The 26316-nt window shown below is 47.4% G+C and overlaps 1 protein-coding gene across 2 annotated transcripts in view; it reads right to left on the bottom strand.

Moving 5' to 3' along the window:
• sema3b (sema domain, immunoglobulin domain (Ig), short basic domain, secreted, (semaphorin) 3B) overlaps positions 1-26316 on the bottom strand; it is a 47512-nt gene that overhangs the window by 11394 nt on the left and 9802 nt on the right. The window contains exons 1-4 of one of the 2 annotated variants that reach the window (XM_057040785.1): positions 10893-11558; positions 5940-6284; positions 4618-4775; positions 4350-4412 (exon numbers count right to left, since the gene is read on the bottom strand). In XM_057040785.1, the coding sequence (XP_056896765.1) occupies positions 4350-4412; positions 4618-4775; positions 5940-6117 (399 nt within the window). In that variant the 5' untranslated portion in view covers positions 6118-6284; positions 10893-11558. Of the gene's footprint in view, positions 1-4349; positions 4413-4617; positions 4776-5939; positions 6285-10892; positions 11559-26316 lie in introns of those variants that run through there. The other variant, XM_057040784.1, reaches the window with a different exon arrangement.

Raw genomic sequence — 26316 nt, 5'->3', positions numbered from 1 at the left:
CGTGCGTGTGTGTGTCACTGAAGGTTCACTAGCTAACCTTTGACCCCAGCACAAATTCATTAGCTGAAACAGTGAGCAAAGTGCAGGCTGTGACCTCACTGTGGCCTGAGCTTTAAGACTTCCCTTCATGACTCAAAAGGCCGTATTGTTCCTCGGTGGATCTCTTTTTTCCTCATTTTCTCCCCATACTAGAAATGATTAACCCCATCTACCTATTTAGCATTTAACCATTATCAGTCCATCTGCTGGAGCTTCCAGGCCTCTCGTAGCTCAGAATGGGGACCCAGATCCTAACTAGCAAGACTGTCCCACGACCTACATGTGGGATATTTTAACGGCTCCACGCTCAGATCTCTAGATCTGGACTGACATTATTAGCTAGGAGTATAACTTGTTATATAGCAAATCGAGCAGAAGTTGGCTCGAATAATAGATGAAAATATATCTATTCATAGCTTTCAGTCATGTGGCCTGCACAGTGACCTGGAGGGCAACAACAACTTCCTGGATGTGGAACAGCTACAAATATCTCCGATCAGGATTGGTAAACAATGGTACCGTTTGGGTTGTAAAGAACAAGATGTTCTACCTTCTGACATTAGCTAACAGCTATTTGGCTTCAGTTTCACCTCTTTGCTGTGTTACATCCCCCCCGTACACGTTGTCTCTCTGCATATGGAACAGAACAGACGGCCTCAGATCTGATAAGACACGTGGACGCGCCTCTGCGTCAGAATGGTAGCTGCTGCTCGTCTCCGCCTGCTGCCAGAACCCAGCATCTGGATGAAGGTGAATCATTTGGTCAGGATATTTGAAGTGGTTTTCCTTTGATCGTTTTCGGTCCTGGAGGTTTCTTCAGCAACATGTGCTCAAACGATCCTGTAGATGGCCCATAGGTTTCATTTAAGCATCTACTTCCTGATTTTATATGGAGATCCAGTTATACAGCACACGCGCTACCGTCAACCTTCTCAGTTTCTCACACATGTCTCCTCCATGTCTTCAGCGCTGGAATGTTCTGAGTACATAAAGACTTTTCCTGATTGTTCTGATTGCATCTGAGAGGAAAATTGCCTCGGTGATCCAGCAAACTTTAATAAAGTTAATGGCCAAGAGCATTAGACTGAGCACACGAGACCATGGCGAACAACCATTACGCAACTGAGCCCAGTGTAATATCCCAGGGATCCCTTTGATTGCTTCAGCCGAGCAGGACAGCGCTGACATATCTGCTCGGCAACCGGCTGATTTTTGGTCCCATGTTATTATAATTGCAGGTTCAGAAGGCCGCCGCGGCACAGAAAGGCAGGAATTACTGCACTCGCCGTCCAGTTCAGTAACTCTTATGACTGAGGCGGCGTTTTCAGGTGCACGCAGACCTGCTGGCCACTTCACAGAGTCTATCACATCTTTCTTTCTGTAAAACCTCTTGCATCTGTCTTACATTTAATGTACTCGTCCACATCTAACACAACTGTTGCGCAGCTTTTCTGCAGGCGCTTCTCGGACTCTTGGCACAGCAGGAACATCTTGAGCTGCAGGAACTGTTACAACTTTCTTTTCAGGGTACATTTTTACCCCCAGTGGGGGCACGTGTTGGACAGGCATGCACCAGATAAAACAACACCTGCCCTTTTTAAATAGCTCTGAACACACAGTTATGACTATGAATGGCAAAAGAGGAGCCAGAGCCATCATGACCTGACCTCCCGATCAAAATAACCAGTTACAAAGTTTGGGTCTAATGTAATGGGTCGCTAACAGTCACAGTTTAAACTGGTGACTTTCACTGGCGCTCGCGTGGTGTAAACAAACGGGTGTCTGCAGTCACTCCTCAGGCGTCGTGTCGAGGCAGAGCGAGTGTTGTTTACTGTCTGACCGCATTTATGCGCACGGCTGTGTTTGGCGTGTGTGTCTGCGTATTAGCTGGCTTGTGGATGATGTGGGTCTAGTGCTTGTCATTATGTGGGGAGGATGTGTGTGTGTGTGGTGTGTGTGTGTGTGGTGTGTGTGTGTGTGTGTGTGTGTGTTGTGCGACTGCTACTAAATTTGTTTTTAAGGAAGCAGGTCTGGAAAGACAAGGTTCAGGTACTGCAGACTAGTTTAGCAAACTATAGCCTAGTTTAGAAGGAAAGACCTGATTTGTAAATATCTGAGTATAATCACACCCATTTTCATGTTCGTCACCAATTAATCACCAATTAAAGGAGTTTGAAGGAGCATTATCTTAGTTTGTGGCCAAAAGTGGTGCTGCAGTCACATTCAAAAGCCTGGAGAGCGTGGTATGACCTTAAAGTGACCTCAGCTAAAGTGAGCTAAAACTGTAAAGTTATCATCTGCTAATTAAGTTTAGGCTTCATACGTGGTGGTCTGTGCTGACATTAAGTACTTATTTAAATAATGAAGTCAGCCAAACTTAGCTGAATCTTACCTATCCGGGAGAAAGTTCTGCGTCGGTCTTCATAATCCTCAACACTTTCAACCGTGTCCACCTTTAAAGAAGCTTGTTTTGTTTCTGACTGTCACAGTGTTGGGAATTATGACGAAGCCTTTTAGGTTTGTGATTTTAAATGCTTGTTGCAGACGCTCGGTGGTCACTGGTGTCTCAATGGCTTCGAACTATCGTATTTCAGAGATTTCCTGAGTCAAAACTGGGTTCCCAGGAAGCGTTTCTATCCCCAAATCTCAAATGGAAGCGATAAAAAATGGCTAATTATTGTTAAATCTGTGTTTTGAGGCTTGGATTTCCCGTGTTGCTGCTGTTTAACCACTCGAGCGTAAATTAGATGTGTGCAACAACGACAGACTGCGGGGTGGGACAGCGTGTGGTATTTATTAAGGACAGAGTGCACGCAGACTCCCGGCAGCATCCGTTCGCCAGATGTCAGGAACGTGGCTGTATGATGTCTAAAACGCAGCCAAAACAAAAACAGGGCGAGCGCACGCCATACCAACAGTCCGCTCTTTCCAACAGCGTGACTGATGCAATAATAACCTGAAGATATCGACAGTGACGGCGTGACCGATCCCTGCAGGGGTTACTTTAGATCACGTAGAACTGCCGCCGTTATGCGCGTTTTGCCTCGATGTGGATGCGATCGACACATAAACGAGGGTTTCGCTTGAACTGGAACCTTAATAAATGAGAACAGGAAAAGAATCCGGGGTAAAGATCTGTCAAAGTTCTGGTGGGAGAACGTGAGGAGCGAGGAGGAACGAGGACTCTTCCGACAGACACACGCGTCTCTGTAATTAGGGTCGATGGCGTGAGGTCAGCTCAGCTCTCAGTGCGCGGGCGAGTGCACGGAAGGTACCGAAGTAATACACACGCACTAAAAGAGGAGGAATTACAGCTGATAGGGGAGAGAAAACTCATTTTGCTCTTGTTTTTCTCATCATCTGGGGCCAATTTACAAGAAGACACAAATTCTTATTGACTCAGACACATTTTCGGTAAAGAGTGAATCACCGCTGCTCCTTCAGACCCTCTAGAAAACATCTTCAGAAAACAAGAAAACGTCAAGAAAACTTAAAAGAGGAGATTATGTTTTAGACAAATGGCCTAAAGTGTTAGCGGAGCATCGTGCTTTAAATGGCTCAACCCATAAAACAGATTTCATGGTATAAACTGGTGAAAAAAGCTCCGATCGAGGTCAAACAGACCCCAAACCCCCAAACCTTCTCCAGACCACATGGGTGTAAAAAGATGGGCTCTTTAGATGTCTCTCGTATCGAAACCATAGAAGGTGTTCACCTGAGATTTAAGCTAATATCAAAAGGAAACAGGGCAACGCCTTCAATGTCGACTGTCGACCACTGATCTCCATCAGCTGGTTTCCAGGAAGTGATCTCACCGCAGGGCAGGTCCAAAAGTAGGAGTAATTATTACATGGCGCCGCTTTCAACGTGCTGTTTGGGTCTTATGATGACTCCCATGACTGCAGTGGATTAAAAGGTAGCATTGTGTGAGGAAGGGAAGGAGTGGACGTTACCTCCTTCAGGAGCAGCTTCTCGCCCTCTATTTAACTTGGTGGACGGTGTCTGGCTGCAGCTCAGCCCATGACATCACTCGGCCCTTTCCTCTCGGCTCCAGCAGCACGCCACATCCACGTGGGCGTGTCAGCGTAAACAAGAGGTGTTTGGAGGCGTGTTGTTGGTCCGCCGAGTAAATAAAGGACCCAGGAAGAACTTCTGAGCCGCCAAAAGCAAAACGCTAGCGTCTTGTTCTAAAAAGCTTTGTCTCCGTGGTGAAATTGCTACCACGATCGTTCTCCAGCACAACTGGAGGCCATTCTGATGGGTGTCGTCTGTAGTAAACATGATCTACGGGGGGATCTGATCTGACTTACAGTGATGTCCTTGCCGGCCCAGTTGCACTCCTCCCTCCAGTCGACGGGCGCCGGCCAGTAGATCTGAAACACAGATAACTAAAGGTCAGAACGCTGCTTTACTCTCGTTGATCATCACTTTTCCCCCTCCTCATTATAGAAGATGATGTCACCCTGTTGTCGGGCGGCTTCAGGCATGTTAGCAAACGCCTGCATATCTGAAGATATCGATCCAGAGAGCAGATTTCACGGCAGAAGTTTCCACAGGTTTTGATCCGCTCTGACCAACCTTGTGCTCTTGCTTGGCGATGTTGTCCAGCGACAGCGACAACAGGAAGTTCTTGGCGCCAACGAAGAGGCGGCCTCGCTCTTCGTCCAGCAGCAGAGCGCTGAAGCAGCAGGAGCGCTCCAGCTCGAACCGCCGCACGCCGTGGAACTGCTGCAAGTCTGGGAAGGAGACAGGAAGGAGACCGGTGGTACCTGGTTTTCCTGCTTTTGGGATATTCTATCCAACGGTCACAAGTTAAGAAATATAAAAGGTTATTGAAGCCTAATTATGATGTTTTACGATCTGTTTTGTGATTTTTTTTTAACAAAACGACTTCACACTAAGAGCCTGATTAAAAAAAAACATGTAAAATTATCCAACAAAATATCTAAAAATATTGAAAATTTAAAAAAAACCAATTATTTATGTAACAGTCTGAAGCCTAAAGCTGGGCGGAAGGCGGATGGCAATGATACTATTTCTGCTCTTTTGTTCTCCCAAACTTGGCACAATTGCTCAAGAAAATAATGCAGCTTTTTAAATGGTAAACAGGAGAAATAGTTCCACCAACATTCTTGGCCTCAAAATCTGAAGAAATAACAGCGGCTTCATCCTTCTGTGCTGGCTGAGCCTAAATCACGTCGATGCTTTATTTGTCCTCCGTGGTTCCAGGTGCAACGCGCAGCTTTATTGGACTGTCTGCTCCAGCTCCAGGGTCACTCTCATTCACTCTTGTTATTATTCGCTTGTGTTCTAAGAAGCGCAGTTATTTTAGGTCAGCTAAAAAGAGCACCTAGCTAAATACACACCTGCAAACTACTTCTCTTTCCACCAGCTGTGGTTTAACTTTTACCATCTTGATTTTTACAAATGATCAGACACTGGTTATAAAACCAGAATGAACCCAAACCTGTTTTTCTTCCGAACAAACTCATGCTAAGCTAACAATGGCAATAAATGCAAGACAATGCACAAGGTCACAAGATCCTTTTGAGTCCTTTATGTCGCGGCTAAGAATAAAATCATCTCCGGTCTCCCCACTTACGTGCTTCATGTTAACTTCAGCCGTAATTAGAGGGAACACGGAGTGTCTCAGCTGGGCAGAGTGCCTTCGGGGAGGCTCGCGCCCTTGGAGGTTCAGGCTCTAATTGTTGGCTTTCAGCGGTGGAACGTACCTCGAGTTTATGTGGAGGAACTGGGACCTTCAAGTTCCTCTAACTCCCAGCATTAAAGATAATCTACAGAAAGCTGCTGCTGTGCACGTGTGCGCGCACACGGTTCTGGTTAACGGCAACCATAATAACCCGTTGATTGGAATCTTCTAGAACTCCTCTTGTTCTTACCTTTGTATGAGAGCTTCATACGAGGTGAGGAAGAGGACGAAGAGGAGGAGGATGACGACGAAGAGGATGAACTTCGGGACATGGTGCCGGACGAAGCGTGGGCAGCAGCCAGGCCCAGCAGGAAGAGAGAGCTACAGGTGACCATCATGGCCATCGTCATCATCATCATGGTCATCATCTTGGAAGAGCGGAATCCGTTTTAGGTAGTTGATGGTCTCCGCTCGTCCACTTTAGTTGTGTTAGCAGTGATTGAGGGTCTTTGTGATCAGCAGGATCGTGATGAAGCCGTCCTCTCGATCAAGCTCAGCCGTCACGCCCAAGAGAGGTCATAGAGGTCACGGATACCTAAAGAGGACAGAGACAAGAACAAACTCAACCACGGTCTCCACAGCTGAGCACGCTGTGGCAGAGAATCCAGCCACGATCTCTTCAGCCTCAGACAGGAAGTGATGGTGTTTCCAGAGGGAACGTCTGCCTGACTGAGGACCAGAGTTGCACCTGAACCTCATGTTGGACGTGAACAGATCTACACTGACAGATTTACTCTCCTGTATCGAGGTCCTCTCCTTATAAGTAGCTGGAAACTACAGCACGAGAGCAATGAGATCACTCATTGTAAATGACTATTGTGCATGTGTGTGTGTGGCACACACCTGCACACACATACACATCTACACACACAGGCACATACACACACCTCTTTGAGTACTTTGGACTCAGCAACAACAATAACGTCTTTGAGCAGAAACAGTCTTATATTCTTACACCTCACAGTTGGTGTTCAGAAGCTTGCAGATGGTCTGTTTTTTCTCCTTTTCACTTGCAGAGTTTGCTAATTCTCCACTTCCCCTCCCAAGAATTGCCTTTTCCTCTGGTTTCTCCTGGTTTCCCCCAGTAACGACCTTAATAAATGTGTCTTCACTGAAGGCCAACCTAAATATGCAACTTATCTCAAGCAAAAGCTAAAAGGCTTATAGATGGGGGATCTTACAACCACATCCAGATGCACGCGCACACAAGCACACACACACACACACACACACACACACACACACACACACACACACACACACACGCACACACACACACACAGAAAAACAGAGTCCATCCAGGCTTTTGGCTCAGAGCTTTATGAATAGTGGACCTATTGAGGCGTGGAGACAGGAGAGCTCTCATAAGCTCCCACATCATAACACAGAGCTGAACTACAACCTAAGCGCCAACATACTTGCAGTATTAAACACACACACATACATGCACACATTCATGAATGAACAAAAGCACACAAAACAGGCCTTGAGCATGTCCAGCGTCTCGCCTCGCTGAGTGCACGGTGGAGAGTTGGGAGGTTTGAAGCTAAAGGTCTTCCTGATACTAAAGGTCAAACACGGCTCTGGATCCGCGCTCGGACGTGTGTTTAAGGTTCAGCATCTGCAACAACGTGACGGCCAAACTGTAACCCATAATCCACGTCCCCGGAGACAAAGCAGCACTGAGAGCTGCTGCCAGCTGCTATAAAAGGAACTGGCGCTCTCCTTGTTCCTCAGAGGAGTCCTGAGCGCTGCGCACGTTTGTGCCCTCATGAGGAGTTCCAGAGGGCATCTTTGTTCTTCCTGCATACTTTTTTGCTAGAGGCAACACACACACACACACACACACCACACACACACACACACACACACACACACACACACACACACACACACACGCACATGCACAAACCCAAAACCACCCAAAACTAACCTACCTCGTCAGTTACAAAAACAAAACACCGCAGATTAAACTGTGTAGATTTGTTTCTTCAGTGTGTGTCACCTTGTGGGCTGCACAACTGAGCAATTTGTGATGCTTTTTCTTGTGTGAAAATGGATGATCAATAGAGAGACACATAAAAACTGCGAAGGGATCTTCAGTTTTTATACTGCACCTGGGACAGATGTGAGATTTCTATTTTTGTCACACCATTTTACCACCAGGTGGCGCTCACTGTCAGGCGCTGAACGCGCGCCACCACATCGAAAACGCCGAAAGCACCGGTCATGTGATCCCACCCTGACGTACCCCCTGCTGTGAAGCATCATATATTCTACAGAGTCACGCGTCTACCCGGCTGTCTAGGTTGCGTTAGCTGGAGCGACGTCTCCATTTGTCCCAGTACTGAAGGCGATGCACCCCCGACACACTCACATTTGCAAACACAAACTCCTTGCCTGCTCCATGATGCATCTTAATAATAATAATAATAATAATAATAATAATAATAATAATAATAATAATAATAATAATAATAATAAAACACAATTAGATCCGCCGACACTTGCATTCATGGGCCTCAATAGACACGGAGCAGCAGCAGCATGCCAAGAGGGAGTGGATTAAAAATAAAGCCAGAGAGGGTTTCTTTAGAGGGGCAGGGGCAAGCCGTCCTGTCAAAAACCAGCCTAAATAGACGTGCAGACAAAGCATTAACCCCCCCAAGGGTGAGGCAAGCTTTTCACAGGGAGGTTAGAGTGCAGCCCTACAGTAAAAGAGATAATGGTGAATGAGGAGATTTAGTGGTTTTCTGGATTGCAGACAGGAGGCGATGGCAAAAACGATGGAGTCAAAGTCAGAAAATGAGATTAAACTGAAGAGGGTGGGCTGCAGGGTGGAGAGGCGAACAGGTGGGGATCATGAAAGAGTCAAGGGCAACAAAAGTCCCTCCAACAACGAGAAAAGAAAGAGAGCGATGTTGCCAACATGAGGGAAAATGTGGAGGACAAAGAAAGCAAGAAGGCTCCGGCCGTGTCCCACGCAAAAGAATTATGAAAGAAAAATGAACAAGGCGTGAGGTGCTGGGAGAGAAAGGAGCCAATTGTTTGGCCTGCAGGGGGAAAAAGAGTTCCCTTGGCCTGTGACCAACAAGTATTAGCCTCCCTGGGATGGAGAACTGAAAAGGAAAGAGAGGGATGGGTGGAAGGAGGGATGAATGGGTGGGGGCAGGGAGGGGATTCTTGGAGGGAGACGGCGAGAGCGGCAGGTGACTGGTGGCTTTAGTTTGTATGATAACGGCAGGGAGACGGCCAAGATTACACAATTACAGAGATGTCAGCTGTTAATCAGGGATGGTTTTAATAAGTTAGGTATTATCAAAGATCTTCTCTGGAGGATGTGTGACACTGAGGAGAAATGGAAACCACATTTTTAAAAAGCAAGCCAATGAAGCAAATATTTTACATTTTGGAAACCTACATTACTCTTCCCAGTAGTTATTGTGGAGAATTCACCATGATTGTGAGGCTACGAGCGATCACACACACACCCTGTATTTCACTGGAGTAGTGAGGACAGTTTTGGGTAGCAAGCATATTTGGCGGTTGGAGGGTTGAGATTTGGTTTAAAGGGTGAGGTTAGGCCTGGATTGAGATTTGGGTTAGGCTGAGGATTAGGAATTTAGCTGTGAAGTTTAGGGTGAGGGGCTGGGAAATGGGGGTCCTCACAAAGACCTTTAGTTTGATCCCTGAAAGATTAACTATTAACGTAACACATGTGTTTCAGCCTGGAGGCTGTAAACAACATGTGTGGACTGAATTTGCTTCACTGTTCTTCCCGAACTTTGCGTTTCAGTTAATATCAGAGAATAATCTACCCACAGCTCTGATTTCCTTATTTGCAGGTGGGGGGAAAAGTATCATTTGAGGGCAGAACAGTGAAGACAGTGTGGGTCCGTGGAGCTACGTGCCAACAAGACGATAACAGGAACAAGAAAGTGACAAAATGTGTTTGCTTTAGCCGTCAGGTGGATCCGCTCTCCAGAAAAAGCAGCTGAATAACAGCCGTTGAATAACATTCAGGAATAACAATAGTGATATAACGTTATTATGGAGTTTTAATGCTGCATTCGACCCGATGAGATCAAACATGTTCTACAAATAACACCCAAAAACTGGCTGTTAGCAGAGGGAACTTTAGGACTGAGAGAAGCCAAGGAGCGCACACACACACACGCAAACACACACACACACGCAGCAGCAGAGCCAGTGAGTGTGTGTTTTCAGCGTCCTTGTTACTAACAGTTCTATCCTAAAAAGCGGGGGTACACAAGTATCTTCCACATACTTTGGTACGCTTACATCAGCTCATCTGTAAGCTGGATCATCTGCAGCATCAAGTTCAGGAGGACCTTCATCCCTGAGGCTGATCACTCAAATCCCCCTTCATTAGTCATTATACACTGACTGCTAACCAGCCCGTGCGCTGCCTCATGTGTGTATCTGCATGTCTCATTTCAGGTCTGTCAGCTATTGTGTCCAGCTGCAGGTATGGATCAGTGTTTCCAGTGTTTATTTGGGCTCTTTGTGGGGATTTAAGCTGAACAGAAAGAGAAAAAGGGGAGATTCTTCTGCCTGAGGACTCCAGTTTGAAGGAGAGTACAAGACTGTGCTGGTAGATGGGATGAGGCCATCTGGCCAAGCATCGTGTGTACAATGTTTCACTGCCTTCACTGGTGAACATTTGTTCCATTTGACTAAAGGCATCAGAATAGATCAAAAGAGATCCAACCCAAAAAAAGTTGCGCTAAGTCTGAGATATCGCACTCATCATCTTCAGCTCATGTTAGTCTGGGCTGCACACACAGCCTGTAATTAGATTATTATTGTAGGAAACACGATCCATGGCACTTTGAGAAAAATGCTACTAGAACTGCCTCTGTGGAGAGGCGAAGGCTTAAACCTCTCATGTGGTGGGACAAGCCCTGAAACAAGACACAATAAAGGAGCCGCTGAGATGGGGGCAGCCTGCTGGCGGCTGGGCGCCGGCTGTTTGGGAGCGTTAAGTAAGTCGGGACCTGCCTCTGGTCTCTTCACTGGGTTGGCTTCCACTTTTCTAAAATGCAACTCTATTCATGTGAATGACACAAGATCATTTAGCACGAGTTCTAGGCTATCAGGAGGTTCAGAACATTGAGCTCACCTGTCCGTCCAAAATCCAAAGGAGTTTAGAGCATTTCCAGGAGGGAAATCTGGATCAGCCTGAACAACTCAGGTGCTTTTACCATCCGGCGGTCATCAGCTTTCCTTTGTAGTTAAAAAAATGTATAGACCATTGTGGTATAGAGAGCAGTGTAAAACACTCGCTGAGCTCTTACTTGTGGGACAAAAACACTCATTCTCTAACCTGCTTTTAGAAAATGTAACCAAAATATTCTGGAAGCAGGTGGAAACCCCTGATGCTGCCAGCAACGCCCACGGATTAGATGATCAATAAAGTTTAAGGCCGGACAAAATCCTGGCAGAAGTTGTTCTCCGTAAGCGTGGAACAAATCCGGTAATTCCAGTGACAGGATGGAGGCCGGTGGGCAGACAGAGGGTGGTGGCAGCGTCCCGCTCCGGTGTGGAAAGAGTCAAGCGAGCCTTTGAAAAAGTCCAATGAGCGGCCGGGGCGCGAGTCAAAAAGCTGCAGAGAGAGATCTGAGCATTCCCCTGTCTGCAATCAGCTCTGGTGATGAACGGCTGCACTCTGGCACCATTTAGAAAAACACACAGCGCTATTGCACACACACACACATACGCACACACAACTCTCCTTAACACACACATGCGAGGAGTTCACACACACACGCAGTTTTCACAGGAGCTGAGAGGACTAAAAGTGCTCAGAGGCAGGACCGGCAAGAATAATGGACTTAATTCAAGAGGGGTGAGAGAGAGGGGGAGAGAGAGAGAGAGGGAGGGAGAGAGAGGGGGAGGGAGAGAGAGGGAGGGAGAGGAGGGGTTGAAGGAGGAGGGAAAGGTGGGAGGTGGGAGAGAAGGAGTGGAAAGGGGCAGGGAGCAGCATTGTGCTGCTTCTAATGTGCGTGAACATGTTCTTCACTGCTCATCATGGTCATCCTCTCACACAATACACACGCGTGTGTGCTGGTCTGTGCACGGCCTGATGATGCAACCCCACATCACCGTGTTACCATTCACCAGACAGCAGCTACACACAAGTGACACGGCTCGCAGTGGAGCTCAGCACACTTGTGACAGTGAAATACAGAAACCCACAGGTGGTGTCCGGGAGTCCAGGACCAACTGAGGCGAGACCAGACCCACAGAAAGGTGACCCGACCCACAGACTGACCCGCAGAGCGGACCGACAGAAATAGAAAGCAATGCTTGAGATCACGCTCACAGGCTGGTGTATGAAGGAGATAAGATGCCATAAACACGGTGCATTGAAGGTGGACGAGGGGAAAGTAAAGGAGTAAAGCTGAAGTCTGGGTCAACGACGTAGAAGCCCCGAGAAATGTTTAATGTTTAAATGTTTCCAGGATATCCCAGCTGCCCATAGTCAAAATGTGGCGCTTCGAGTTTGAATTAAAATTAGTACAAAAGCTCAAACTCCCATAATGTAGCGAGTTGTCAAGGTTTTGTAGTTTGGACCGAGAAGAAGATGCAAATGTACAAATCACCTGAGACGGTTATCGCCCCCTGGTGGACTCAGACGCTCCTTAGGCAGTGACTTCATTTCCTTCCCTGCATGAGTCCTTGATTAAGGGCGGAACTATGACCCGAGCACATCTCAGCCATGATAACATGTACATGCGTGTGTGTGTGCATACTTTCCTGTTGCTAGGCGCTGCACCTGCCACTGGAATGAAGACCAAAGGACTGTGGTGACACACACCTACAAATCCAGCTGGGTCAGACTCCCCAGGCAGAGAGGTCATGGGTCTCACCCTGGGGGGTTCATTGCCCCGTGTGTGTGTGTGTGTGTGTTTGACTGGATTTCACTACACAATGCACACTGGGTTCAGAGCTCTAAACAATTTCACGCAGATGGCCGCGTGCACAACTATAGCTGCGTAAGTAAGCCCGCCGCCCACCCCTGCTGACCTGTCCGTCATAAACCAGTCTGACGTCTCTACAGGCGAGGAGTGGACGCCGTGGTCCTCACAAAGGCTTTTGTCTCCGCTAAAGCCCCTGAGCTTTTCAGCCTGACGAGGGCTCGGTGTCCTCATAGCATCTCAGTGAAGTTTTGCTTTACTGCTGCTCAATGAAGCGAAATGATCTTTAGTTTGCAGCGGGACCACAATCAGGGTGGTGTCTCACCGGGATGGGTCCACGCGGTCCGTAGGGCTATTGATCTTTTGCCCCCTCTTCACCGTCAGGAGGCGGGGCCGCTATCAGCACTGGAATCAGCACTGGAATCTGCTCCTCTCTAACGTTATAAAAAAGCTCTTCTTTATGAACTCTGCTTTAAGGAAGCCATTCGAATATTATCGCTGGTTTGATGTCGCCCGTACTGCAGATTTAGATGCTTATACACGACTTTCCACTTCAATGTCAATGCAGTTTTCGGGGGGGGGGGGGGGGGGGTCATTACAAACAGAAAGCATTTGTTACAATTTAACTAAACTAATCTGTGAATGGACATGCTCAAATTGCACCTTTGTCAAGGATACTGTGATATATTACTATTTATACAACATTAAACTACGAATAATTGCAATACTTTCATGCAGTTAAAGGTCGACTGACCATAAAACTACAGCCAAGCATGCAGATGTGGTTGTGAATGAAAATAGCTGCCAACTCACTGAAGGAAAGTAATTTATATTCTTTTTTTCCTGTTTTATTGGATGGATGTTGGGAGCAATGACGACATTACTGGCGTTTGTGTCATGCTACCATTTTATCATTGTTCAGCAACTAGTCTATTTCAACACTGTATTATCTGGAGGGCCTATTTTAGTATAACTGGATGCCGTTGGATAATCTGGCAAAACAGACAAATGGTCAGACTGTTGTTGGACATTCAGGCAGAAACAAAAGCTGGAAATGTGTTTCAAGTAAGCCAAACATGTCGATAATGCTTCGGAGACACGTAGCGCGACAACTGCCAGCATTGAACGCTTTATAAACATTTGCTCGCCGAGGCCGCGCCTGTAAAATTAGCAGGACGGAATACAGCTGTAGAAGGCCGGAATGTTTGTCTATTTCTGTGAATTCTGAAGTCTTTGTGGTGGATCCAACACTAAACACAAACCTGCACTAAGTGGATCATTAGCATAGCAGCTATGCAGCCTATTTTTACAGCCATGCTAATCTCATCTCATATGTGTGGGAAGACAGGTCAACTATTTATAGCAAGCACAGTGCAGGGCCGGGAGTTAAACACAGATGAGGAAGTTAAGGGGGTGGCTCTGATGAGGACATATTTTGTTTTAGCTGTATGATGGGTCCTGGCAGGTCATCCATGATGGCCCTCAGACCTCATGACATGGCAGCGTCTATGGGAGCATGGTCAGAATGGAAAAGAACACTTTCAAGCATTACAGTTGGAGAAGAGGGGGGGAGAGGGAGGACGAAAAGGGGGGAAGGGGGGCAGAGAGACAGACAGGTCCCGCTTGGGAAGCCTAAAGGCAGAGAAACTTATAATCCTGCCTGTTTTCTTTGATGTGATCACACCCAACTGAAAGGACGGCAGATGGGAGGGGGGCTGTAATTTTGGCGTGTCAGGAGGGCGGTGTGTGTGGCGTGATGGGTGAGGGGGTCTAACAGTGGTGCCAGGAGGCTCAGAGGTGGGGGAACGCGCTCCCACAGGCCAGCAGTCACACTTTATCTGGCTCAGAGGGTCAGCGAGTGGATAAGACCACCTTTAAGCATAAGCTTGGTTTCTTTCACACACTCACACGCACACACACACTCACACCTCAGAGCAGGTTCTGAAGGTCAGCGAGTGAATTACAACACTCTGCATGACCCCGGCTTTGTCTGTTTCTCACACAGAAACATAAAAACACACGCACTTGCAAAAAGAAAAAAAAAAAGCGGGATCCCTCGCTGGAATGCTCACTAGCGCACAAGTTCCCACCACTATTATATCCAGCTGGCTGATCACTCAGCTTCAAAACTTGATCGTGTTTTACAGGAGAGAACCTTTGTCACCATCTATGAATTTAAAAATATGGTGTTAAGGAGTTCTTTGATTGGCATGATCTACAGTCGAGGTGGGCAGGTAGCGTCTGGCTGTGGCGGAGCCTCTAATTCAGAGCTTGGCCTTCATCGACCCTGGAAGTTGGCAAATTATTTTTGAGGGAATTCACAGATCAGAGCAAAGACGGATCAGAGGCGGAAAACTTGGAAATCACCTAATAAAAGGAGGCCAACGCAGATGGCGCGGGGAAGTTCCTGCAATTTACTCATCAATAAAGTTCCTCTGTTCTCATTCTAATTGAAGATTGATATTATACAGAAGATTAAAACCTCAGGAGGCGTCTGTGGAATAAAGCTTCATCACTCCACCTGCGGAATAAACACATCAGGCACAGATCCCCCCCCCCCCCCCCCCCCCAAAAAAGATTCCCACATTTCATCCTACAAACCACATAGTCGTGTTGCGTATTGGTGCAATTACAAAGAAAAAAACAACAACTTTTACCTGCTTAATTAAACAGAATATGTTCTGTAAACTGATGGAACATTTGCCATTAAATCCCAAACAAATCCAATGACAAACTGCAGACATTTTCTCTCCAAGAATTAGCAGAACAATTGCAGGCGTGATTAAAATCCCTGCCGTCAATAAACACTTGGATTCCACTGAAAGGACGCTGCTTCATCATCCAGCGCTGAGATGTGATAGCAGAGAGCAGCCCCAATAAAGTGATTCCTGATCCTGATGGGCACTGATCCAACCAGACACGGCGCTCTCAGCACCACTGCGGATTAAACACACATGCCGCCTGTGCACAGAAGCGCGGGCCGCTCACGGAGCTGCTGAGTCTCCGGGTCTCGCTGTAATGAGCGTCTGCGCCCACCGGGGACATCAGCGGCTCCCACACCAAGTTCAAACATGACATTCAACGGCTATGCTGGGTTTTTGGCACGACGGTCGCGCGGATCTGTGCAGGGGAATCTATTTCTTAACCCCGTTAACCCAAAAGAATAATTGAAGGATTAAGAAGAATTAAACTAAGGGGTCACATTCACAGGAAACCACAAATGAAAGCTAAGCTGCTGCTGTTAGCCTGAACTCTATCAAGAGGGTGATAACCTCACTCTGAAGTAGTCTACTGTCAAAATAAGAGTAGAAGATAGAAAAATTAAAAAAAGACAGGGTTGTAACCATGGTTACACATCTAGATGCTGCCCCCCCCACCATAAACACGTATTAATAATCATATTCTGTACATGTCTGGCAGATACATGGAGCTCCTTAAGCTTGATCATGGGACCAATAACATTACTACTATTCATGCTTAGGTCATATTATGGGATAGGAGCCTTTAATAGTCAGGCCCCTTTAAGTCGTAAAGAGCTTATTGTGTTCTTTTATTGGATTACGTCTCCTGTGGATGAAGATCTGGTGTCAGAACCTCTAAAAGTGAAATGTGTCAGCACGTTAAAGTTGCTCTTAGAGACGTGTCTGAGACAGACGAGAGCCTCCGTCAGCGACAAAAACAAGATCATTTTGAGATTTTAATGATTCTTCATCAATGTCAATTTTATCTAAAGTCCTTTTAGTTTGGCCTAACTTTATTTCTCTATATGGCATTAAAAATTAGACCATGAAACATTATTATCAGAACTATGATTATATTTAATATTGGACTTTCAACGTTACAGCGTCAACGATCCGGCAAAGATTGATCACCCCAAGCAAAAGTTACAGTCGTTTCAAATCAGCAGGCATCACCACGGCAACCCTTACAATCACTTTCCCAAAGTTAGGCACGCGAAATATGCAGACGCTCTCGACCCTCTGCCAGACATGTGGAGAGACGATCACACACACACACACACACACACACACACACACGCACACACACACACACACACACACACCACACACACACACACTGCAGATGTTTAGAAACAGCAGCCTGTGATTAGAAGTGGTTGACGATGTGATTCTGCCATCACTGTCAAAACAGCTCTCACACGCTTGTTCTGGGTCTCAGACGCTGTCTGCTCCTGCAACTGAGAAATCCCCTCCGTCAACTGGTAATTAAACACAACAGGAGGAGGAAATGAAAAGGTCTGAACACACAGACGGATGAGTGGAAGGTGAGACCTTTCTATAAACATGTCGGGCTTGTAACACCATTAACGGAGCATTAACTCCTCAAGTTTATAGAAGCACGTGTCCATGTTGTTGTGGTTCTGCTGGTCGCCTCTGTGTCAGCAAGACCCAACTGAGCCCAGCCAGGCTGCACAATTCACATCATGTCCATGGAATCAAATATCATATTGAATCCAAGATGGGTTTAAGGTTTAAACATTACGGGTCAAAGGTTAGAACACTCACCCACCCACCCACACCCACCCACACACACCACACACACACACACCCACCCACACCACACACACACACACACACACACACACACCCACCCACACACACCACACACACCACACACACACACCACACACACACACACACACACACACACACACACACACATAGCATCAAACATACAGAGTAAAATACAGGCAAAAATCGATGGGACTTGTGCATCAGAACCAATAACAGACTGGAGGCATCAAAGGAGAAACAGTAACCTGGGTTCTTTAAATATCGATCAGACAAATATCTGTGTAGCTGTTGGCTTCTCAGTTTGGCCATGTTTTTAGTTACTGTTCCCCCAAAGTGACATTTATGAAGATTCAGCATGTGGTTGGATCCACTCCTGTAAAACTGGGTCAAACAGGACCGTTGTGACACCACTGGCTCCGCCTGCAGGTTCCTCCACTCATTCTGTTTGAGGTTCCAGGTAGTCGGCCAAGAGTGGAGCGTTCTCAGTAACGGGCCGTCCTGTGCAAACAAACTGTCCTTCCCGTCCCTCCGCTGTGGCTCACCTCTTCTTCTCCTCGCACCCACACTTTCCTCCCCTCCCTCCCTCTCACTCCTCCCCCTTTTCCTAGAGCCAACGTGTCAAGCAGGAGGGGAAAAAGCAGGCTGTTTAAACTCAGGCTGGGAGGGTCGGAGGAAGAGATTTAGGAAAAATAAGAGATTTAATGAGGCAGATGTCAAAACTGTTGCTTGAGTGTCCTTTAAATGTCCTAATTTCAGGAGGTCAACATTATTCAGTTTGGCCACTTGCGGATCTGCTTTTTTAACATGACACTTTGCTCTGTTAGCGGGTTTTTAGCCGTCTGCTTGAGGGAACGTTAAAAGTTTGTGCCTCAACGTTCAAAACATTTACTCTAATGTTTACAAGAACACGATCGATCCTGATGGGAAGGTAGAGTCCGTCCTCACGGAATGCAAGTCCTCCGAACATCCATCCATCCATTCATCCATTCATCCATCCATCCATCCATCCATCCATCCATCCATCCATCCATCCATCCACCCACCCATCCATCCATCCATCCATCCATCCATCCATCCATCCATCCATCCATCCATCCATCCATCCATCCATCCTTCATCCATCCACTCATCCACCCATCCCACCGTCCATCCATCCATCCATCCATCCATCCATCCATCCATCCATCCATCCATCCAGCCATCCATCCATCCATCCATCCACCCATCCATCCACCATCCACCATCCATCCACCATCCATCCATCCCATCCATCCACTCATCCACCCATCCACTCATCCATCCATCCCACCATCCATCCATCCATCCCACCATCCATCCACCATCCATCCTTCATCCATCCACTCATCCACCATCCCACCGGCCATCCATCCATCCACTCATCCATCCATCCATCCATCCATCCATCATCCATCCATCCATCATCCACTCATCCACCCATCCCACCGTCCATCCATCCATCCACCCATTCATCCATCCATCCATCCATCCATCCACTCATCCATCCATCCACATCCATCCATCCATCCATCCATCCATCCACCCATCCACTCATCCATCCACTCATCCACCCATCCATCCATCCATCATCCATCCACTCATCCATCCATCCACTCATCCATCCATCCACTCATCCATCCATCCCACCATCCCACCATCCATCCATCCTTCATCCATCCACTCATCCACCCATCCATCCCACCGTCCATCCATCCATCCACTCATCCATCCATCCATCCCACCATCCATCCATCCATCCATCATCCATCCATCCACCATCCATCCATCCATCCATCCCACCATCCATCCTTCATCCATCCACTCATCATCCATCCATCCACCATCCATCCATCATCCATCCATCCACCATCCATCCATCCATCATCCACTCATCCATCCATCCATCCACCCACTCATCCATCCATCCATCCATCCATCCATCCATCCACTCATCCATCCATCCATCCATCCGCCCATCCATCCATCCATCCATCCCACCATCCATCCATCCATCATCCACTCATCCATCCACTCATCCACCCATCCCACCATCCATCCATCCATCCATCCATCCATCCCATCCATCCATCCATCCTTCATCCATCCATCCACTCATCCCACCGTCCATCCATCCATCCACTCATCCATCATCCATCCCACCATCCATCCATCCATCCATCCATCCATCCATCCATCCATCCATCCATCCATCCATCATCCACTCATCCATCCATCCATCCACTCATCCATCCATCCATCCACTCATCCATCCATCCATCCATCCATCCCACCATCCATCCATCCATCCATCCATCCATCATCCACTCATCCATCCATCCATCCATCCATCCATCCACTCATCCATCCATCCAGAGAAACATTATCCTTGTTTCTATTGGCAACAAGGATTTGGGGTTGACTCCATTTGTAAGTGTGTTTATTATAATCTGTGCAGCACAACTGGCACCAAACTGGAACCCTGAACCCCACAAATTATACAGAGAAGTTCTGACTTTTCAAAATAAAACACAATAAAGACTTAAGCCGTGCACTCATGTGGACACACAAGTCCATAATTAAAGGGGGACAAAATTCCAGCCCGTGCTTCATTTTTCTGATCCGTCTTAGTCGCACCAGTGGATTTTCAATCCTGGTTTTGATAAAAGCATCAGTGGAAGCTGGTGGGAGCTGTCGCATGATGGCTTTTCCAGTCCATGAAAAAACACACCTCTCGTCTGGAACGAGGGTGGACGGGACAGACAGAAGCATCCGTGCTGCCTGTGGTCCAGCCGCTCCAGACGGTTCTTCGGGGATGGAATATGTTTCTCCGGACGTCTTCAGCTGTGGCTCAGCAGCGTCCGACCAGCCTTTCCAGTTTAACAGCATTCCACATGATGCTGTAGGAGGAAACATCGCTTCCAAAATCAGAGGACTTCTGCGAGCTGGTTCAGTTGCTGAGTGGCAGCTGGGTCATCATTGACCCGCTCTCACCGATGGCCCTCGCGTGCCTGATTTTTGTCCTTCAGAGCAGGCTGCATATGTAGCGAGTGACATCCTTGCTGGGGTATTTCCACTTGAAGCTCCGCAGCTGGTTTTCAGCACGGAGTGGCAAAGATCCTCACCTGCAGCCGCCCACTCATCTCTGACAACGGATCCCATCATCAGCAACAATTACAGCAGAGATAAACCAGAACACACTGTACTCCATCCCTAAACTTTGCCCTTATAACGATACATTTCAGATATTTCACCCTTGTGTCTCACTTGGTTATTACCCTCATATTCGCCTGTGGTACCGACCTCACCATTTATCATGCGAATCACTGTAAAAACAGACGCTCCCTCCATGAGCTGCTCTGCTGCTTCATTTTACCCCTTCCTGCTCGCTCCAAAACCCTCATTCTGTTGCAGCAATCGTATTAACAAGCAGCCCTACAGAAACTCTTTGGCAGAGGTTTGAAAAAGGAAAATAAAATGTTCCTGTAATTCCGCTTCACAGCTGCGTGATGCAGGCAACCACAGAGAATATGGGTTGCTTTACTGCACTCCTGTTTCAGACATCTTTAGTTAATAAATAATCCGGTCGGCGGCCACGAAGGTGGTAATTTAAAGTTTTCCACTCAGGCTTCCGGGGCTGTAGAATAAAGAGCCTGCCTGAGGAGTGCTCTGTGCATGTGTGAATGGGGCTACACGTGTGAGTGACACAACCTCTGATAACCCACAGGGGGTCTACAGCAGACGCCACGTTCAGGTTGGAAGGTGATCTTGCAGAGGCTGCAGCCCTGCGATCCCTCTTACTGTCGTTACTGAGGTCTTTTTTATCATGGGGAGATGTTGCTTTCAGGCCACTCCCACTTCTGCGCAGGCGTGTAACTGTGTGCTGTCACATCCAGGATCCAGGAGCTGATATGCTGTTAATATTTGATGTTATCTGAAGACGAGTTCGGCTGTCAGTAATGTTCCAGTCTGCTTACAGCTGCAGAACCATCTGAGAAAAGAAAAATTCAAGCAAGGAATAACTTTTCAACCAGTCCAAAGGGAGTGAGCCCATGTTTTGTCCAGCAGGGGGCGGTAAGGACGCCTGGTGGTCTTCCCTATTTTAACTGTGGTTGATTATAGCGCATAACAAAGGTGTTTTACAGTTTATTCAATCGTGAGGTGATGAATCGGTCACAGGGGCACCGGCGCCAGACCCAAGTCCTGTTTCTTGTTCTTCACTGATGCTTTTTAAATATTAGCCGGGCATGGTTTTCGTCTCTAATCCCACAGCTCGCAGTGGTTTGATTTCGTTGACATTGGAGGAGAGATGCATGAGAGGGGAAAAGAACTACAAAGGAGCCAAGTATTTGAAGTGAAATAGGTTGTCCCTTTCAACACTGTGCACATGTGCTTAGCCGTTCACCTCCCAGTCAAACAGAATGAAACGGGGGCTTTAAACACACACACGTGCCGATGGAGAAGTTATTTAACTTCCCGTCTTTACGCCATCCATCCGTGTTGAACTCCTCCTTGTCAATGTTAGTCACTACCTGAACTCCGTCCAAGTCAAATCTTTCTTCCAGAAGTCCATTTTCACCATCCCATTTTTTAAAATGTGTGTTTCCTCCCCCCGACTAATCAGGTTTTTATCCTTCCATCCCAACCTTTGAATCGTCTCCATATGAAACCGCCTGTACCCTTTGTGGGGGGGGGGGCGTTTTTTTTTGTCTTTGCCAGCACAGATCCTCAGATGGGAAACACATCAGACGCCGTAAAACCTGCTCTTACTGACAAGTGATGGCATCTGCATTCCCGACACACCTGCAGCAAAGGCCTCTCCAAGATCTGAATGAGATGGAACTCGTTCAGAGGTTTTCGAGCCACGACACCGCAAACAGAATTTCTTTGTGAGGAGGACAAGAACACGGGGCAGATGGTGGCGCGGCGGCAGAGAAGAGCCTCACTTCAGAATCAACACATTCAATCATCACTCTATCAGAAATGGTTCCATTCCCTCCCAAATGTGCCGCGGAAGCTGGTTTGTAGAATGCAGTGGACGTGCTATGCTAGTCTCTTCAGATGACGCTAGCATGGGCATCACACAGCTAACTTCTTTCTTAACCAGAAGCTACGTATCGTAGGATTGGATTGCTCCTGTCAAACCTTCACCTGAGCACTTTCCCTAGGAGCCAAGAGATGAATGTTTTCTTTTCCTTTCAGTCCACGTGTAACTGATATGAATCATTTTCTGTGAGTGATGGGAAGAAAAGCAGTCTTAGCTCCTGCTCCCTCAGGCCTATTTCCGCAACTATCCCTCCCTCTCCTGTTATCTGCATCAACCTTTTGGCAAGTAATAGTGTTTACGCTAACTAGAGGCTTTCTGGCAAGTTCACCCTTCAAAATCACCCCCATCGTTTGTCTTCTCTTTGACATTAAGGATCTTTAAAGTCAGATTGTAACCTTTACGTAAAGTCTCTTCAACCATCAAAATAGCTAAAGCTAGCTGAGCTTGAGGCTTTTGTTGAAGTTTTTTAGTGTCAACGGTGTCTCAACCCTTTCTAAATAGTCGTAAATGTGCACTCGCTTGTCTATAAACCACCCGGATGCACGAAAGGTCAAGCAGCCAAATAATTCACCGTCATTATTTCCTCTCCGATTCCAACCCCGCTCGGGGCTCTTGGTTGCAGTCTGAACACTTGTGCGTGTTCGGTAGCTGCTGAAAAGCCTGATTATGAAGACTAACTGCACAGGGTGATTTGACGTGAACTGAGCTGCACAATGGGGGCCGATTAGGGGAGTCAGAGATGGGACGTGACGTGAGGCTGAAAGAGGAAGCTGAAGTTTAGTAAGACCAGGACGGAGAACCGGCATCCGAAGGAGGTTCATAAAGTGTTTCATCGCTTTCATCCTTCCCGATGACACAGCTCACTCCGCTGCCATCCCGGCGCTCCCGGGAGCCCAAATACCAGAGCCCCAGTAGGAAAGTCTCATAATTACAGCAGTTGCAGTAATGACTCCAGACATTTTGCTGTTTCTTGGAAAGTTCTGGGCTCCTGCTTTCACCAACTGGTCTCTTCAGTTCGAGAGCGCTGGATTGTTTTTGTCACATCCTGCTTCACTTGTGAGACTTGAGTCAGTTCTGTAGTCCAGCTGGTAATTTACAGAGACAGTCCTTGAAGCACCGATGACCTAAATACGAAGGAGGTGTTTAGGTCTTATTTACACAACACCACGGAGGCCATGGTCTCTGCTTTACCCACACATTCACGCTAGGTTTGGGTGAAACGCTCTGTCCAGGTTTCTTTCTTTGTTCTTGGACACGTCCAGCGGAGCGTTAAGATGAAACAGTCAGTAATAAGCACGGGAAACCTGACACGACCCGCTTTGGTTGACCGGTTCCCCTTGTCTTGAAACCGGTCAACTTCAGACCACACATTTGTAGATCCCTGACTCACAATTCCGACCTGCAAAACTGGACCGATCCTTTTTAATTAGGGAGCAGAAGTCAAACCTTAATCTCTAAAGATGCCCATAGAGGAATCTATTTTTTCCTGTGACACATGCACATTTTAACAATGTGCTGTCCTTGGTGTATCTGTGACAGAGGCGGAACACTGGGAGAGGGGCTCCACCATCCACAGCCAGCCTGGGCAATTAATTAAGTCATTAGCGGGTTCATAGTTAACGAGCTCAGCCTGTTGGCTGCCTGTAATTGGACGTGTCAAACCCCGGGTGTCCTGTGCTCATTGTCTCTTTGATTGGGGCTCCGTGGAGTTAATTAGCAAATTAACCACTTGAGTCTGGAATTCTGGCCCCTGTATGGTGTACAGCCCTGGATCTGAAGTGGAGCAAGGAGGAGATTTTCTAAGACAAATTAAAGGTAGAATCAAATAAAGGGGGAAAGCTACAACTACTGATGCATCACCAAGAGTTTCCTGTTTCACTTGCTTGGCATACGGAAAAATGAGAGCTAGCATCGGGATGCGAGGCGTATCGGCAGCCCTCGGACGCTGATGTCAGCGTTCTTGAGCCTGCAGCAGCGTGGGAGCATTTCAATTTGTTGTCGCGATTGGTGTCAGCATATCTGGGATTCCTGGCTACAAGACAAATAGAACAACTGGGATTGAAGGTTGCCCAACTGTTGCCTCTGTCTTCATCAGGAATGCTAACTATGAAAGCTAGCCTTTGTAGGCAAATGGAAGGTCGACTGTAGGCAAGTTCTACTTGGTAGAAACACGCTGGGAGATATTTGTGATGCCTCCTACAGACGCTGCACCTTCGTAAGATCTTTGGTAAACTTGACACACGCCAGCCGCATGGAACCACACGCACAGACATGTATGTTTATTGGATTCAAATTTCCCTTTCACAACAAAAGCTCGTGTAACAGGTAAAAATGGAGCGAGGCTGAAGCTAAATTGTTCATTTCCAGTTTTCTACCTCCACCTACTGCTTCCCGATCACTTCTGATCCAGCTGTTGCATGCTGGGAGAAGTCGCAATCCAGCGGTGCCGATATCCATGACAACGGCACGCCCTCTCATCCTCGATGCCGCTGGCAGGTGGGCAAACGTAATCGCAGAATATGAGATAAAAAGCGCCCCGGCGACCGCAGCGGATCACCCTCTCCTGTGAAGCGTAACTGCTTCATCAGCTTATCCAAAGTTGGAGTTATTTAACAGATGGATCGTTTACAAATCCAAAAGCAGCTTTGGCTCCCTTCATCTGCGAAAGTGACAAGAGGATGAAGCTTCTAAGAGGCACGACTCAACCCGACAGACAATAAATGCTATAAAACTGCGACTTTGACCAGATGTGTTGTTCTAAATCATATGTCAATAGCCCAAAGCCCTCGTGTATGTGAACCGGATGATCTGTGGTGATCACCTTGTGCACGGCGGTGGCAGATTGCACTTGAGGAAGGATAAAAAAATGAAAGCAGCACCTGCAAAAGGCTTCAGCCCCGCTGTTACTCATCATCCTCCCACAAGGACTAGCACAGACTATAAGCCAGGATTGGAGACCACTTAGGAAGATGACAGATGGGATTGCTAACAAATCCCCTTATCCTCAGCCCAATTCATTTCCATAAGTGTCAACGTGGCTGCAGTCTCCTCGTGAGACAGAAACTTAGACCATAGAGTGATCTGGCGGAAGCTTTTTCCAATCCTTTATGGCTCCTAGATGAGCAGGGATGCGCCCTGGAAGGTTGACAGTGTCACCCAGACGTGAGGATGGATGACTGTCTAAAGCAGATCGGATTTGTGGGATAAAGGGTCACATCAGTGTGTCTCTGTGGGGGACGGTGGCGTCGATGACACAAGCAGGAAAAAGGTGTCGCAGAGACGAGGACTGTTGCAGCGGGACGGGACCGGTTCGGACGGGACCGGTTCGGACGGGACCGGTTCGGACTCTTGGTCAGCGGGTGATGAGGAGGTAAAAGAAGTGGTCAAAGAGTCGAGGCAAGAAGAGCGAGAACAAGAAAACTGTGCAAAAGAGTTTCCCATTTTCCTGCTCGCCCACCCGCTGTAAACACCATAAGAGTGTAATAACAGCTTAACGTCTCCAGTATTTACAGCGAGTTTTTCTTAGTCTCTCACAGATGTCTTTGTCAAAACTGCCCTCGGGGTACTTCACTGTACCCAGGTGTGCTTGTGTGTGCGTGTGTGCATGTGTGTGTGTGTGTGTGTGTGAGAGCTCTAGAGTTACAGTGGGGCCCCTGAGTGCGGCTGTCTCCAGCTGTCTCTGATCCGGGTGAATCAATGAAAGGCAAGACTGGCGGAGGGCTGACAGGTTCTGTTGACGCGCCGTCGTCGTGCGTCTGGGAACATAAATGCACGTTTCAGCCTCATTTCACAGATTTGCACCAACTAAAGTGAAATTGGCGAAGGGCTCCGCCAAGTGTGCAGGCCCGCAGCAGCAGCGGGGGCCCCTGCAGACACGGAGGCGACAGAAATCGGACTTCAGATGTCACCTTGTGATGTGCCTGCTCTTTGTGTCTGTCTTAGTCCTGCCATTCCCTCCCCCTCCGGGCGATTTCCAAACAAGGAAATTAGCATTTCCTTAGATCCGGCAGACAACAATCCTTCATATTT

This window comes from Takifugu flavidus, chromosome 8, assembly GCF_003711565.1.
Source record: "Takifugu flavidus isolate HTHZ2018 chromosome 8, ASM371156v2, whole genome shotgun sequence".
Taxonomy (NCBI): domain Eukaryota; kingdom Metazoa; phylum Chordata; class Actinopteri; order Tetraodontiformes; family Tetraodontidae; genus Takifugu; species Takifugu flavidus.
Note: the sequence above shows the minus strand (reverse complement) of the source record. Positions and strands in the feature narration are given on the sequence as shown.